This window comes from Plecotus auritus (assembly GCF_963455305.1).
Source record: "Plecotus auritus genome assembly, chromosome: 1".
Classification (NCBI taxonomy): domain Eukaryota; kingdom Metazoa; phylum Chordata; class Mammalia; order Chiroptera; family Vespertilionidae; genus Plecotus; species Plecotus auritus.
The window spans coordinates 194,405,206-194,421,323 of NC_137770.1; the positions used below are offsets into that span (position 1 = coordinate 194,405,206).

Consider the following 16,118-nt stretch of genomic DNA (forward strand, 5'->3'; position numbering starts at 1 on the left):
AAATGGTAAATTTTATGTTATGTATACTTTTTAAATGATGGAAAAACCTTGTGTAAGGAATAAGCCTGCCACAGTAACTGTTGACAGAAACTAGAGGTTGTCTCAGATCTCTAATTATTCACTTAAGGTTTACCCAGAGACATAATATTCAGGAAAACATATTCTAGAATTTAAAAAGACTACCAGATAATTGTTCTGGGATTCTTACCTTTTTTTTAAGCAATGAAAAACAAGTAAGGTCTGCATAAAATTCTACCATAGAATAATGCAGACAGTTTTTGAGTAAAAATTCCGTAGGTATTATTGGCTCTAGTATATTTGGGTTTTATAGAGAGGCAGGAGAAGGTCCATCTGAATACAACTTTTGAAACCCTCTTCTTTATCCTTGAGTTGTCCATGAACAATATTATTTAATGTTTTGCTTGGGATAAAAAGAAACTAAATGAGATAAGTATTGGAAAGTTAAATTTATTTGTAAAAGAATTCCAAATAAATATTACAACAATTATGTGAACCGCAGTTCAGAGGATATGAATAGATTCTAAAAGTATCCTGGGACATAACTGAGGTTCAACAAGTCAGGGACAATTTTTTCCTAAAGACTTTTAGGCTGAAGCCACAATTAAAGGACACTTTTAGTTCCGTCCAGAGCTCTTCCACACACAAAGCTGTGGGATACTGTAATTCTTACTCAGAGTGACTGAAAATAAAAGCTTGGTTAAGTACAAAGAGCTGCTTTCTGCCAAGCTCAGTGGAAGAAGGAAGTGGCAAGGGTGGTACAGGATGGCTGAAATTCCCCTGTCTTAACAACGGAGAGCAGGATTGCTTAGAGTTCTGAAAAACAATCCCAAATTAGGTCTTATAAAGAAATAATGACCTGACAATGACTAGAACCTGGGTATGAGACCAAAGGGAAAAGTAAAATTTTTTGTCACAAAGTCCTAAAGTAGATCATGTATTGATTTAAAAAAATCATGGCATTTGGGGTTCCCCAGATCTTTACTTGATCTTGTATCTCTAGTTGTGTGTGCAAATTAAGCCAATTAACACCTCTGTGATATACTTTGTCAAAATGTGGAAAAGATCCCTAACCATAAGGCTGTTGTAAAGAGTAAGTTAAATGGTATATATAAATTACTAAGTACAGTGCCTTGAGCACAAGAAGTGCTCAGTTAATTTTCATCAGCATCAATATCATCTCAGACTCCAACTCAGTCCAGCTTTGCTAACCACAATGGTATGAGACAACTTGATCTAGCCCAAGGGCTGATATTAAACCCACTGGAGTGTTGAGTAAAGGAGATAATGTTTGAGCTAATTGCATATATGACTTCTAAAATCTACAACAGTAATTTAGATCAGAAATCACAAACTCAAATGCTTAGAAGAATTCCATCCTATCTAATAAAAGAGCAATATGCAAATTAACCATCACTCCATTACACCCACAAGCCATGCCCACAAGCCATGCCCACAAGCCAATCAGGAGCGAATATGCAAATAAACCCAACCAAGATGGCTGCAGCCACAGAGAGCAGGAGGGAGGCTTGGGTTTCCCTGGCAATGGAGGAAGCCAAGCTTTCCGCCTGCCCTTGCCGGCCTAGGCCTCCACTCAAGGCTACAAAGTTTCAATGATAGAAGATACATAAATCCAAACAGAAATGGCAGCAGCCACAGAGCTGGAAAGAGCAGGAGGCTAGGGTTGCCCCCGGCGATGGAGGAAGCCAAGCTTTCCACACACCCTAGCCAGCCCAGGCCTCTGCTTAAGGCTACAAAGTTTCAATTATAGAAGATACATAAATCCCCCCAAAAAAGGCTGCGGCCACGGAGCAAGCAGAAGGCTTGGCTCCGCTCCAGGCTACAAAGTTTCAATTGTAGAAGATAAATAAACCCCAGATACCAGGGCCTCCGCTTGGGTCGCCAGGGGCCATGGCCGGCCTGCAAACCACCACAGGCCCCTGGCCCAGGCAGCTCCATGCCTCAAGGGAACCCCCACCCTGATCTGGGACACCCTTCAGGGCAAACCAGCTGGCCCCCACCCGTGCCCCAGGCCTCTATCCTATCTAATAAAAGAGTAATATGCAGATTGACCATCACTCCAACACACAAGATGGCTGCCCCCATGTGGACACAAGATGGCCACCACAAGGTGGCCAGCAAGGGAGGGCAGTTGGTAGGGACCAGGCCTGCAAGGGAGGGCAGTTGTGGGCAATCAGGCCAGCAGGGGATGGCAGTTGGGAGGGACCAGGCCTGCAAGGGAGGGCAGTTAGGGGTGACCAAGCCAGCAGAGGAGGGAAGTTGGGGGCAACCAGGCCTGCAGGGGAGAGCATTTGGGCGGGGGACCCAGGCCTGCAGGGGAGAGCAGTTGGGGGGGACCAGGCCTGCAGGGGAGGGCAGTTAGGGGTGACCAAGCCTTCAGGGAGGGAGTTAGGGGAAAACAGGCTGTCAGGGGAGCAGTTAGGCATCAATCAGACTGGCAGGGGAGTGGTTAGGGGGTGATCAGGCTGGCAAGCAGAAGTGGTTAGGGGCAATCAGGAAGGCAGGCAGGTGAGCAGTTGGGAGCCAGCAGTCCTGGATTGTGAGAGGGATGTCTGACTGCCTGTTTAGGCCCGATCCCGGTGGGCAAGTCGGACATCTCTCAAGGGGTCCCAGATTAGAGAGGGTGCAGGCTGGGCTGAGGGACACCCCCCACCCCCGTGCATGAAGTTCATGCACCGGGCCTCTAGTAGGTACTATAAATGAGTGACTCAAGGGTGATGATGTAGCAGCCTGTATGTGTGAGTGGTCAAGTCTATGTTAATCTTGTGAGAAAACATCCCATCTCAAGGAGCAGCTGTTATTTAATTCTATGTCATGGGTGGGATAAGGGAATGAAAGCCCATTGTGGGAACACCTTATTAGTTTGTTGTTGTTGTTTTTTGTTATTGATTCAGAGAGAAAGGGAGAGGGAGAGAGAGATAGAAACATCAATGATGAGAGAGAATCTTTGATTGGCTGCCTCCTGCATGTCCCACACTGGGGATCAAGCCCACAGCCTGGGCATGTACCCTGACCGGGAATCGAACCATGACTTCCTGGTTCATAGGTCGACACTCAACCACTAAACCATGCTGGCCGGGCAACACCTTATTAGTTTTTAAGAGAATCTGCAAAATCCAAAATATTTATATTATATTTCCTGCTTCTAAAACATTGAAAAAAAATACACTGTACAGGCTAAATAAAACAAGTATTCAGCCAAATACTACTAACTAGTGATCTCAGATCTATGGCTTCTTATATCACACCTACCTAAGATTAGTATTGGTCCTAAAGGTTGAAATGGGATTGAACCTCTGGCTGAGAGAGAGAAAGAGAGAGAGAGAGAGAGAGAGAGAGAGAGAGAGAGAGAAAGAGAAAACGAATGTGAGCCATATATGTTATTTGTATTTTCTAATAGCAACCTTAAAAAAGTAAATAAAAAAGGTGAAAATAATTATGTTTCATTTGACCCAACATATCCAAGATATTATTTTAATATGCAATTAATGTGAATTAATTAATACAATATTTTATATGTTTATGATGTCTTCAGTATCAGTGTGTATTTTACACTGATAGCACATTTTAATTGAGGGTTAGGCACATTTAAAATGCTCTATAGCCATATGTGGCTGGGGGATAGAGCCTGAGGTGCCTCATTTCTTACATGCTCAGAGGCGATATCAGTGCTACTGGTCCATGGACTACACTTTGAACATCAAGAAGCCAGATCATGGTGGCAAGTCTTCCTCAATCATCATCATTTCACCTAAAGCATTCCCTTCTTTTTCAAATTCATACATTATCTGTTGAAGATCCTAATCTGATATACTAATGGTTAGCCACTCATCATATTTAGATGTGGAGCAACATTAATAACTTTAAAACAGGCAATATTTTGTATACCACTTGCAGAAACACTGACTCATTTACTCTTTATTTATTTATTTTAAACTTGGGAACCTGCCAATGTTACCAGATGCTTTTATGAGAATGCACTTAAGCACAGGACACAGGATAAGCACAACTTTATAATTCTAACTTCATAGGTTTGGCATGTTAAACATTTAATAAAACAGACAATAGGATTGTGGAGGGAAATTTGACAATAATATTCTCAAAGCTTTAGGATTTAGGGGCATTCCTCGGTCAAGGGCAAGAATATTTCATGAACTTTCCAAAGAGTAACATAAAGGGAACTTTTTTATTTCCTCCTGACCATCCCATTTGAGGAATGGGTAGAGCTCTACAGGCAGATCTTAGATCTTTGTTCAACTATATATAAATATGGAAACTTAAAAAGCTAAATGTGGAGGAGACTATAATCCAAAGATCCTATATAGTGCAATCGTTCTCAGGATGCAAAAGCTCTTAAGCTCAGAATAGTATTCTGGAGGTGAGCAGTGAATTAGAATTCCTAACAACCTGTTCACACTCATCTCAGATTTGCTTGTGAGCTTTTAGCAAGTGGTTTACTTTATTTTCTCTTCTCTCAGACAGAAAGAATAATGCTTGTCGAACCTATTTCACAAAGTTGTTACAGAGAAGTGTAAAGGAATTTGGTAAATTGTAACATGCAATTATAAGTTATTCACGCATGCTGAAAGGAAGGTACTGAATCTTAAGCACAAGGTCAAGATGGAGTCTGAACTGACAAGATGATCAAGCAAGTACTCAGGGTCCTCCCTACTGCTGCTTTTCATAATAGTTGCAGCTATCTGTTGATATTATGTTTTCCAAGTAAAATTGCAAGACAGGATTCTAATCACAGAACTAATGTCTCTTCCTACACAGGAGAAAACAGCATGTCAAATGTTAAGTAAATAAAAAGAGACCGCATGAAATTTTTTATTTTAAAGTCTTTGTTTTAGTTCTTAATTGAACTAAGTATGGAACTATGTATACCAAATATATTTTCCTTTAATAACAACTATTTAAGTCACTTATTGCCATGCAATCTCTTGAGTGAAAAAATATGAAATTTAATTCTGATAGACAGCTTAAATTCACGTGGTAAAAATTATCCAGTGGGATCATTGGAAAAAAATTAATTTTGTTTCAAAAGTCAAATATTATATAAAAATGAGGAGAAAAAAACCCTGCAAAATAATAAAGCTCTCTAATTGAGAAAAATCATAAAATATTATTAAAAGACATTAAAGAAGGCATCCTATATAATAAAAGGCTAATATGCAAATTGACCAAACGACAGAACAACCATTTGCTATGACGTTCACTGACCACCAGGGGGCAGATGCTCAATGCAGAAGCTGCCCCCTGGTGGTCAGTGCATTCCCACAGGGGAAGCGCCACTCAGCCAGAAGCCAGGCTCACAGCTGGCCAGCGCAGTGATGATGGTGGGAGCCTCTCCCGCCTCCGCGGCAGCACTAAGGAAGTCCAACTGTTGGGGAGCAGACCTAAGCTGTCAGTTGGGCATCCCCTGAGGGCTCCCCAACTGCGAGAGGGTGTACAGGTTGAGGGACCCTCCCCCCCCCCCCGAGTGCACGAATCTCGTGCACTGGGCCTCTAGTAAATAAATAAAAATAAATAAATAGAAGACAATATTATAAACAATGCCAATTAATTATACATTGGTCACAACTTGGAAGTAATTGCAATCAAAATTATAACTTTTATTGTATGTGAACTTTATAAGTTGACTCTAAAATTTATGTAAAAGTGGAAAGGTCAAGTATAGCATAGATACTTCTGAAGAAGAAAACCAAGATGAATGAATTGTTTATTTTATATTAAGAATTATTATGAAAATAACAAATGAGCAAGATTCTGTTATTGCAGGGAGAGATGAATAAAAGGAAGAGTGAGCCCAGAAACAAACTAACTGTGAAAAGATAACTTTAAGATAATCAATGAAATATGAATAAGGACTAACTAGGTATTCAATAATATTAAGAAATTATTTTGTTAGGTGTTATAATGTCATCATGTTTTCTTTTAAAATATTATTATTAGATAAAGATTTATACTTAAGTGTTAACAAGTGAATTATTTTACCTGTATATGTTTTAATATAAACAAAGCTGTTAAGGCAATAGAATCTAGTATTTTTAGTAAATTATTAGTTACTAGAGGCCCAGTGAATGAAATTCATGCATGGGGGGGTCCCCTCAGCCCAGCCTGCACCCTCTCCAATCCGGGACCCTGCGGATTGGGCCTAAACTGGCAGTCAGATATCCCTCTCACAATCCAGGACCACTGGCTCCTAACTGCTCACCTGCCTGCCTGCCTGATCCCACCTACCTGTCCCCCCTGCCGGCCTGGTTGCCCCCAACTCCCCCCCCCCACTGGCCTGGTTGACCCTTAGTGCCCCCCCCTGATGGCCTGATCACCCTTTACTGCACCCCCTGTCAGCGTGGTCGCCCCAACTGCCCCCCCTGTGGGCCTGGTTGCCCCATGCAGCCTGATGCTCAGTTGTTTGGTCGCCCCTCACTAACCCCCTGCTGGCGTGGTCACCCCACACAGCCTGCTGCTCGGTTGTTTGGTTGCCCCTCACTAAGCCCCCTGCCGGCCTGGTCGCCCCATGCAGCCTGTTTGCTTGTCCGTTCAATTGTTTTGGATGTGATGGTCACTTAGCCTTTTATATATATAGATAGGGGTAGTTATGAAGAGGAAGAGGTCTGGGTTGATATCTGATTTTGTTTCTGGTTGCAGGGGTGGTGCTTTTTTCCAAAATAGAGGATAAAAAAGACACAGCAGGCTTCAGGGATTAAAATAAGTTTAATTTTGAAAATAATATTAGGTGCTAATGGGATACTGAGAGTTCTCTGAAGTGAGCAGTAGAATAATTGAGTCTGAAATAAAGAAGAGAGATCTGTGCTCAGGTTGTAGTTGTGAAGACTAGTCTACTCCAGAGAAGTGATCAAATGACCCAAGAGAACATACAGTGTATGGTAAGAAAAGAAGTCCAAGGATGAATCTGCTGAATACCAATATGTATAAATATACACGGGAGAGTTCAATGACAGATTCTGGGAGTAAGAGGTTAGAGTACTCAAATAGTTTTGAGAAGAAAGGGTTGATCAGCATGAAGTTTAATCAACACTAATCCAATAATTTAAAGAAGTTAAATAAGATGAGAACTGAAAATAATCCACAGGATTTCAAAATTGGCAGTCATTGGTGAATTTATCAGGAGTTGTTTCATTTGAATAATGGTGGCAGAGGACCAATCACCATGCGTTAGCAACTCTATGAGAAGTGAGAATTGGAGATACTTGTTTTGAAGAGTTTATCTGGAAACTGAAAGAGAGTTAGGGCAATGGTTGGAGTACAAAGGGGATTTCCTTTCTTTATAGAAATTACTTCAGTATGTTTAGAGGCAAAATAAAGTAGCCAGTTGACAGGGTCAGTTTGAGAATCTATAAAAAAAGAGGGAACAATAGATGAAGTATAGCTGGAAAGACAGATGAAAAGTATCAAAAACAAGTTGAATTGGCTCTAAACAGCCCAATGAGTTCTTTTTTTCTCTGAATCTAAAAGAAATATGAGAGAATATTGCACTTAATGAGAATGAACTTTTTTTTTTAGACTCAGGGGAAGACATGTTCTGAATGTAGATGGCAAGCTCAGAGACCAATAGCTGTCAGAATCAAATTGTGACTAGAAATTATCAAAAGGGCACTCGGGGGCGGGGGGCTGGTTTATGAGTCAATTTTGGTTGACAGAAAGACTGACAGATCAGGTGGTAGTTTCTATATTTAGACCCAATATTCTCTGTGAAATGTGAAGCAAATCATATGTGGATAAGAGTCAGGGCCAGCAGTTAAGAGCAATGGTTTTGAGAGAGTGAACTTTAGAGTATTTTGGGGGAGGGTGGTGAAATTAAGATTTGAGAAAAAGCCCATGAGTGGGCAGCTGAGGGCCACTCCAGCTGAGTTAGGAGATCATAAATTATTAGTAGCAGTCATATACACCTTTGTGAAATTTTCTTCATCAGTACTCAGAGGTATGGCTCCAGGTGCAAGCAAGAGATGTCAGGATCAATCTACTTTAGGGGGGTTAACAGGGCAAATGATTTCAAAGCACAAAAAGACGTGGGCAGTGGGTATTATTGCAAGAGAGAAGTTAAATAATATGCCGTGTATCTAGGTTAGACAGGATAAGGGGTAAGTCCGTGAAAGTAGTGATGGGCTAGGAAGTCTTTAGATAATAGCAATAAGTATGGATAGAAGATGGAAGGGATGTCAGAGGAATAGAGTATTGTTACAAGTGTCAACTAATGAGCTTGGATACAGCAGTGGAGAACTAAAGCAGAATGCTGCTACTATTGTGTCGTTCTACAGTAAGTTGAGAGATAGTGGCATAAGAAGTTAAGCTTGAAAGCTATTGAGCAGGAGGCAGAGGAATGAGATCTGTGAATAGATTGACAGTGTAGAGTAGTTACTATGTGATGGGGTCATGGCTCCAGAGGAAGGAAAGAATAGGTCGGAGTCAATAGTAAAAAGAATGATGGGTGGAAAGAATCCCAGAATAAGCCAGTGATAAGAGTAAATGAGAGTGAGCCAATCAGAGACCCACACTTTGGTTGGTGGCCAAAGAACAGAGGGAAGAGAATGTGTTAGATGGACCACTCCAGTGACTTCTAGACAAACCGAATCCCAAGTGGTCAAGGGCCTTGTGAGGTTAGCAATTTTTAGGCTCCACTTATCATTTAAAAGGAATGTCACCGAGAATTTACTTATCTCATCTCTGAAGTTTTCTCTTTCTCAGGCTGTTAATGGGAAAAAAATGCATCTATATTCATTCCCTATTTTAAAATTTATTTATTTATTTTTCATTCAAACCACTGTTACCATGTTCCTTCTATGTACACGTTAGTATTCTAGGTACAATGCAGAACATGAAATAAAAGTTATTTATCCCTGCCTCTGAGGAGCTTGTTTTCTTATTGAAGGTGTGAGAAATGTGTATATTTACCTCAGATCTGTGGATCTTGGAAGAAGTCTTTTTTTCCCATTAAAGTAGACTTCGAAATCTTCAGTCTTCAGCCTGTGGGCATAGTCAATATATCCTGATATCTCTTGCCCATGAGAATTCTTGTCACGAATGAATATCACAGACTGGTAGTACAGAAAAATAGAGAATGGAGAGAGTAAATTAATAAAAGTCATTTGAGTAAATGTATATGATAATAAAAAATATGGTTATTGAATGTTACATGAGCCAGATCCTATCCTAAGTGCTTTATATTTCAGCCTTAAAATAATCCTATGAGGTAGGTACTATTATTTTCTCCTGATGAATAAAGACATTTATGACAAGTTAACTTAGTATGAAAAAAATGTGCATTTAATTACTTTTATATAACAATATAAATGATAACTTTTAGAGGTCTTCTTCCTCAGTGCAGACTTTAAGTGTTTGTAATATGTCATTTATTACTTTCCCTTCAATCCTATTGTCTTCCCTTTGTCATCATTTTTAAATTAAGAAAAATAAAACCACACTTGAGATTAAAATCCAGGCTCATGTGCTTGTCCTTCTAATCCTTACATTCTTCTTTCATCTGAACTCTTATATATATTCTGTTATAGACATATAAATTGGGTCTCTTTTTCTCATTACCATAAGAATATTTTAAAAATCTCTTTATAAATTAAAATGAATTTACAAAATTAATTCCACAGGCAAAAATTATATAACAAGTACATATTTCTCATTCATAATAATAATTCTAGGAGAAAAAATAATTGGAAAAGTTCTTAATGTACTTATTTCAAAATCTAGATCAAAGTGTGGAATTTCCTGGCAAGTTCTCATTTGGGAGACCCTATAAACAAATCCTCCTTTTCCTCTCCAGCAATCACTGGATATTACTTGTGTCAGTGTAGTCAATTATAGGAAGCACTAATATGGGTTTCCTTATATAGCAGAGCTTCAAAAAGGGTGAAGTTAGAAAACTTATTTTCCCCACTGACCTAAACAAATGTATTACTAACAATATCCCAATTGAAAAACAGAAGAACAAAAACACAATTAGTTGTCATTTTGCTGAGAAGCATCATCTTCCTGCATTTTCTGGTAGTTTGGGTGCTGAGAATACTGTGCTGAGAAAGATGCTGGAGCATGTTTGTGACTCAAGGGGAGGAAATGTTATGATGAATTAATGATATTTCCCAAAGATATGGCTGGAGGAACTAGCTTTCATTGTTATTCAATCTTACATAGATTCAATCCTTAGTCCTCCTCATTTCTCCCAGTTAAATTTATATAAATTTCTGCATGCTTTCAGCCACTTGCTTTTAGCTTTTATAGCACAAATTCTAAATAGATAGCAACTCAACTTGAGACTCTTACACTGCTAAACCAATAGCTAGTATGGTTGTCCCCTTATAAAAGGCCACAAGCTGTAGCTATCAAAAATTCATATGCAGTCCTAAAGATGCTTGAAATCTTTATCCCATCAAGGCTTCTCCAGATCTTAGGTAAGTCACACAAGGACATAGGGAAGTCAAAAAAGTCCAAAATAAGTCCTCAACCTTTAAAAGTGGAACTCAACAGAAAAACAATAACAACCAACCAAACAACAAATAAAAACCTCCCCTATCTTTATCTCTGTCTCTCTTTTTAGATGAAAGATGAGTCAGCCTTATTTTTCCAGCAGATTGGCATACCAAATATTGAGACTGACCTTCCTGCTGGAAACAAATCAAATTCTGGATATAATCTAAAAAGCAATTTATAACATGCATTTATGCTCTGGCAAGAAAATAAGATTACTCATAATCCAAAAACTAAGTGAAAACAGGAACCCAGAGAAGAAAGTAGAGCCCTAAGATTGTCTTTGTCCTGCAGGTATTTTCCCAACCCCAGGGAATTTACACAAGGATTTTATGACCTTGTGGGGTGGGGGGTGACAGACAACAAAGTCCAGCCTGTCAGGTAGAGAGACTAACAGGACTTATTGCTTCAACATAAAGCTGAGGAATAAAATAAAATAAAATATCTTCAATGTGTCTAGAGAAAAGAAAAACCATCCTAGAATTATACATCCAGAGATATATCTTTCTAGTGAGCAAAATATTAAAAAAAATAGACCAAAAATAGAAGGGACTTGGCTAACACCAGGCTCTTGCTCAAAGAAATTCTTCTATATAGTTCAGGCAAAAGAAAGTGACTTCTGCTGAAAAGTAAGAGATAAAGAATAGAATTATAGATTCTGAAGATGACCAGCAGGAAGGTCATCCCAGGGACTGTAATGTTATATTACAACATTTGAGGTAATTTGAGGAGAGTGTGAGAGAGTGAGGGAGTGATAGAGGAGTGTGTGGATGTGTGTGGACGTGTGTGGTATGTGTGTGTATGAGTTAGGGACAGTTAGATCCTGCAGATCTTCCAAGGGGTGGCCAAACTGGGCAGTCTTAGATGGCGTACCCCACTGCCACTGCCACAGCGGACACTCCGGGGGTGGCCAACGTGGGCACAGAGACCACACCATCTTGAAAAACAGAACTGCTTGAGACTAGGATCCTGGCCTCAGCACCACCCAGTCTGGTCTCAGATGCAAACTGGGACCTTACAGCCACTGGGGACAGAGACCTGTGACCACAGCTACAGACCCACAGACACCAAGAATCAAGACATCCCTGCCTCAGATTTCTGAGTCACAGAGCCCATCCCCCTCCCCGCAGGCTCATGGCAGTGCCATAGGAACTGTTAGACCGGCCCCTCACACAGAGCCTCAGCGCTGCTACAGGAATTTGAGCCTGGGCACGCGCAGACACTGGGAATCTGTTCCCCACAACACAATTGGGTGACCAAACCCCACGCCCATGCAGGGCGGCAGTGCCACCTGACTTTGATTCTGGGCAAGCACACACGGAAGTCTGTTTTCCGCAGTGCAGGAGTGGACCTCCTCCTGACACAGTGCTACTGTGCAACCTGGTCCCCTAAGCAGACCAGGGACCCTGATTCTCTGTGAGAGGCAGCACTGAGCACCAGGGACTTTACTCTGTTTCTCATTGCGTGTGCCTGGGATCCCTGATTCCCAGTGCATTCACACTAAGAGCCAGTGAGTCCAATTCTTGGCACATGCACACACAGGAACCCTGATTCTCGGCCTGAGGCTGCACCAAGCAACAGAGACTCTGATACTTGATTGTTGGTGTGGGCACAGGGGAACTCTAACTCCTGGCACATGCTAGGGAACTCTGATTTTCGGCACACGCCAGCAGGGTATCTGTTTCAGCATGGCACAGGTGGGGTCCCTGATTATAGGTGTGCACAAGAGGCCACACTGAGCGCCAGTGACTCTGATCCTGGCCAGTGTGGCTCCCACCGACCTATGGCAGCCACTCATCTGGGTGTCTGAGCTCTTCAGTGACACTTGGGTGGTGCGAAGCTCCCACTGCACATGGCCCAGGCCCACACAACTCGACATTTGAACCTTCTGGTGATAGTCAGAATGGGGACGACACAATCCCCAGAGGAAAGAAAATGAGGAGTATCCAAGAAAGGAAATAAGTGAAAAAGAAGCATGCAGCATGACAGAAAAAGAATTCAGAGTAATGGTTTTACAGTTCATACACCAGATGGATGAGAAAATCAACAACCTATGCAAAAATCAGGAAGAAATCAAAAGTGATATAGCTACAATCAAAAACACCATGGAAGGTTTCAACAGTAGACTAGAAGAAGCAGAGGACCGAATTAGTGAGTTAGAAGATAAGGTAGAGAAACAAGCTCAATCTGAACAGCAACTAGAGAAAAAAAAATTAAAAAGCAGGAGGAGAGACCAAGGGAGCTTTGGGACAACACAAAACGAAGTAACATATGTATAATAGGGCTGCCAGAAGGACAAGAAGAGCAGCAAAGATTAGAAAATCTATTTGAAGAAATAATGACAGAAAACTTCCTGGATATGGCGAAGAACAAAGTTACACAAGTACAGAGTCCCAAGCAAGATGAATCTCAAAAGACCCACACCAAGACATGTTATAATTACAATGGCAAATGTTAATGACAAAGAGAGAATCTTAAAGGCTGCACAAGAGAGACAGAGACAAAGGATCTCCCATCAGATTATCAAATGATTTCTCAACAGAAACACATCAAGCTAGAAGGGAATGGAAGGAGGTATACAAAGTGATGCAAAGCAAAGGACTGAATCTAAGAATACTATACCCAGCAAGACTATCAATCAAAATTGAAGGGGAAATCAGGAGCTTTGCAGAGAAAAAAAAGGCTTAAGTGAGTTTAACACTACCAAGCCAGCAATGCAAGAAATGCTAAAGGGAATACTGTAAAAAGAAGAAATAAAAAGGGAGAAAGGAACACAGGCATAAAGTACAGAAATGGCTACAAACAAGTACCTATCAATAATAACATTAAACGTAAATGGATTAAATGCTCCAATCAAAATACACCAAGTGAGTGAATGGATAAGAAAACATGACCCATATATATGCTGTCTACAAGAGACCAACCTCAAAACAAGGGACTCTCACAGACTGAAAGTGAAGGGATGGAAAAATATCTATCAGGCAAATGGAAATGAACAAGAGCTGGGGTAGCAATACTTATATCTCACAATATAGACCTCAAAGTGAAGACCATAACAAGAGACAATAAAGGCCACTTCATAATTCTAAAGGGATCGATACAACAAGAGGATATAACTCTGGTAAACATTTAGGCACTCAATGCAGGAACACCCAAATACATAAAAAAAAAACTTCTCGAAGATATCAGGGGAGAGATTGACAGCAACACAATCATAGTAGGAGACTTTAATACACCATTAACATCACTGGATAAATCTTCTAGACAAAAAAAAAATAGCAAAGAAACATCAATCTTAAATGACACACTAGATCAGATGGACTTAATTGACCTCTTTAGAACATTTCACCCCAAAACTACAGAATATACATTCTTCTCAAGCGCACATGGGAAATTTTCAAAGATAGACCACATATTGGGGCACAGGCAAAGTCTCTCCAAATTCAAGAGAATTGAAATCATATCAAGCATCTTCACAAATCACAATGGCATAAAATTAGAAATCAACTACAGTAAATACAATCACAAAAATTCAAACACTTTGAGGCTGAATAGCACACTATTAAACAATGAGTGGGTTACCAAAGAGATCAAAGAAGAAATAAAACACATCCTGGAAACAAACAACAATGAAAACACAACAATCCAAAATCTTTGAGACACAGTGAGAGCAGTCCTGAGAGGGAAGTTCATAGCATTACAGGCCTACCTGAAAAAAACAAGAAAAACTGGTAATAAACTATCTAACTCTGCAACTTGAAGAATTAGAAAGAGAACAATAAGAAAAGCCCAGTGTGATCAGAAGGAAGGAAATAATAAGGATCAGAGTGGAAATAAATGACATAGAGATAAAAAAAAAAAACAATACAAAAGATCAACAAAACCAAGAGCTGGTTCTTTGAAAGGATTAACAAGGTTGATGAACCTCTAGCCAGGCTCAACAAGAAGCAAAGAGAGAGGACCCAAATAAACAAAATCAGAAACGAAAGAGGTAAAATAACAACAGATCCCACAGAAATACTAAGAATCATAAAAAAAATACTATGAGCAACTCTACTCCAATAAACTGGTCAACCTAGAAGAAATGGACATATTCCTAAGAAAACACATCCTTCCAAAACTCAACCAGGAGGAATCAAAAAAATCTGAATAGGCCGATAACTATGGAGGAAATTGAAGCGGTAATGAAAAAAAGTCCAACAAACAAAAGCCCTAGACCAGACGGCTTCACAGGGGAGTTTTATCAAACATTCAAAGAAGAAATAAAACCTATCTTCTTCAGACTATTCAAAAAAATTCAAGAGGAAGGAGCACTTCCAAGCGCTTTCTATGAAGTCAGCATTACCCTAATCCCAAAACCAGATAAAGACAATACAAAGAAAGAGAATTACAGGCCAATATCCCTCATGAACATAGATGCCAAAGTCCTTAACAAAATTCTAGCAAATTGAATCCAGCATTACATTAGAAAGATCACACACCATGGCCAAGTGGGATTTATCCTGGGGATGCAAGGATGGTACAACATCCACAAATCAATAAATGTGATACACCAACCACATAAACAAACTGAGAGATAAAAACCATATAATCACATCTATTGATGCAGAAAAAGCATTTGACAAAATCTGACACTCTTTGTTGATAAAAACCCTCAGCAAGGTGGGAATAGAAGGATCATACCTCAACATAATAAAAGTCATATATGACAAACCCACAGCCAACATCATACTCAATGGGCAAAAACTAAAACCATTTCCCCTAAGAACAGGAACAAGACAGGGATGCCAACTCTCACAACTCCTCTTTGACATAGTATTGGAAGTGCTAGCCATAGCAATCAGACAAGAAGAAGAAATAAAAGGCATCCAAATTGGAAAAGAAGAAGTAAACTGTCCTTATTTGCAGATGACATGGTACTGTACATAGAAAACCCCAAAGACCTCATAAAAAAACTACTAGACTTAATAAATGAATTTGGCAAAGTAGCAGGATACAAAATTAACACCATGTATAGAAGTTTATGATTTTTCTATACACCAATAATGACCTCGCAAAAAGAGAAATTAAAAAAGCAATCACATTTACCTTTGTAACAAAAAAATTAAGATACCTAGGAATAAGCTTAACCAAGGAGACAAAGGACCTGTACTCAGAAAATTTCAGGATGCTAAAAAAAGAGATAGAGGAAGACATGTAAAAATGGAAGAATATACCATGTTCATGGATTGGTAGAATCAACATCATTAAAATGTCCATACTACCCAAAGCAATCTATAAATTCAACGCAATCCCCATTAAAATACCAATGGCATACTTCAAAGACCTAGAACAAATTCTCCAAAAATTCATCTGTAATAAAAAACGACTCTGAATAGCTGCAGCAATCTTGAGAAAGAAGAACAATGTTGGAGGGATCACAATACCAGATATCAAGCTATACACAAAGCCACTGTTCTCAAAACTGCCTGGTACTGGCACATGAACAGACATATAGAACAGTGGAACAGAAGGAGAACCCAGAGATTGACACAAGCCAGTATGTTCAATTAATATTTGACAAAGGAGGCAAGAGC

The 16,118-nt window shown here is 39.8% G+C and overlaps 1 protein-coding gene across 1 annotated transcript in view; it reads right to left on the minus strand.

The window, feature by feature from the left end:
* The window catches only part of CFAP299 (cilia and flagella associated protein 299), a 576,588-nt gene that overhangs the window by 73,917 nt on the left and 486,553 nt on the right, over positions 1–16,118 (minus strand). The window contains exon 4 of the mRNA XM_080666796.1: positions 8,959–9,101. Coding sequence (XP_080522922.1) covers positions 8,959–9,101 — 143 coding nt within the window. The remainder of the gene's footprint in view (positions 1–8,958; positions 9,102–16,118) is intronic.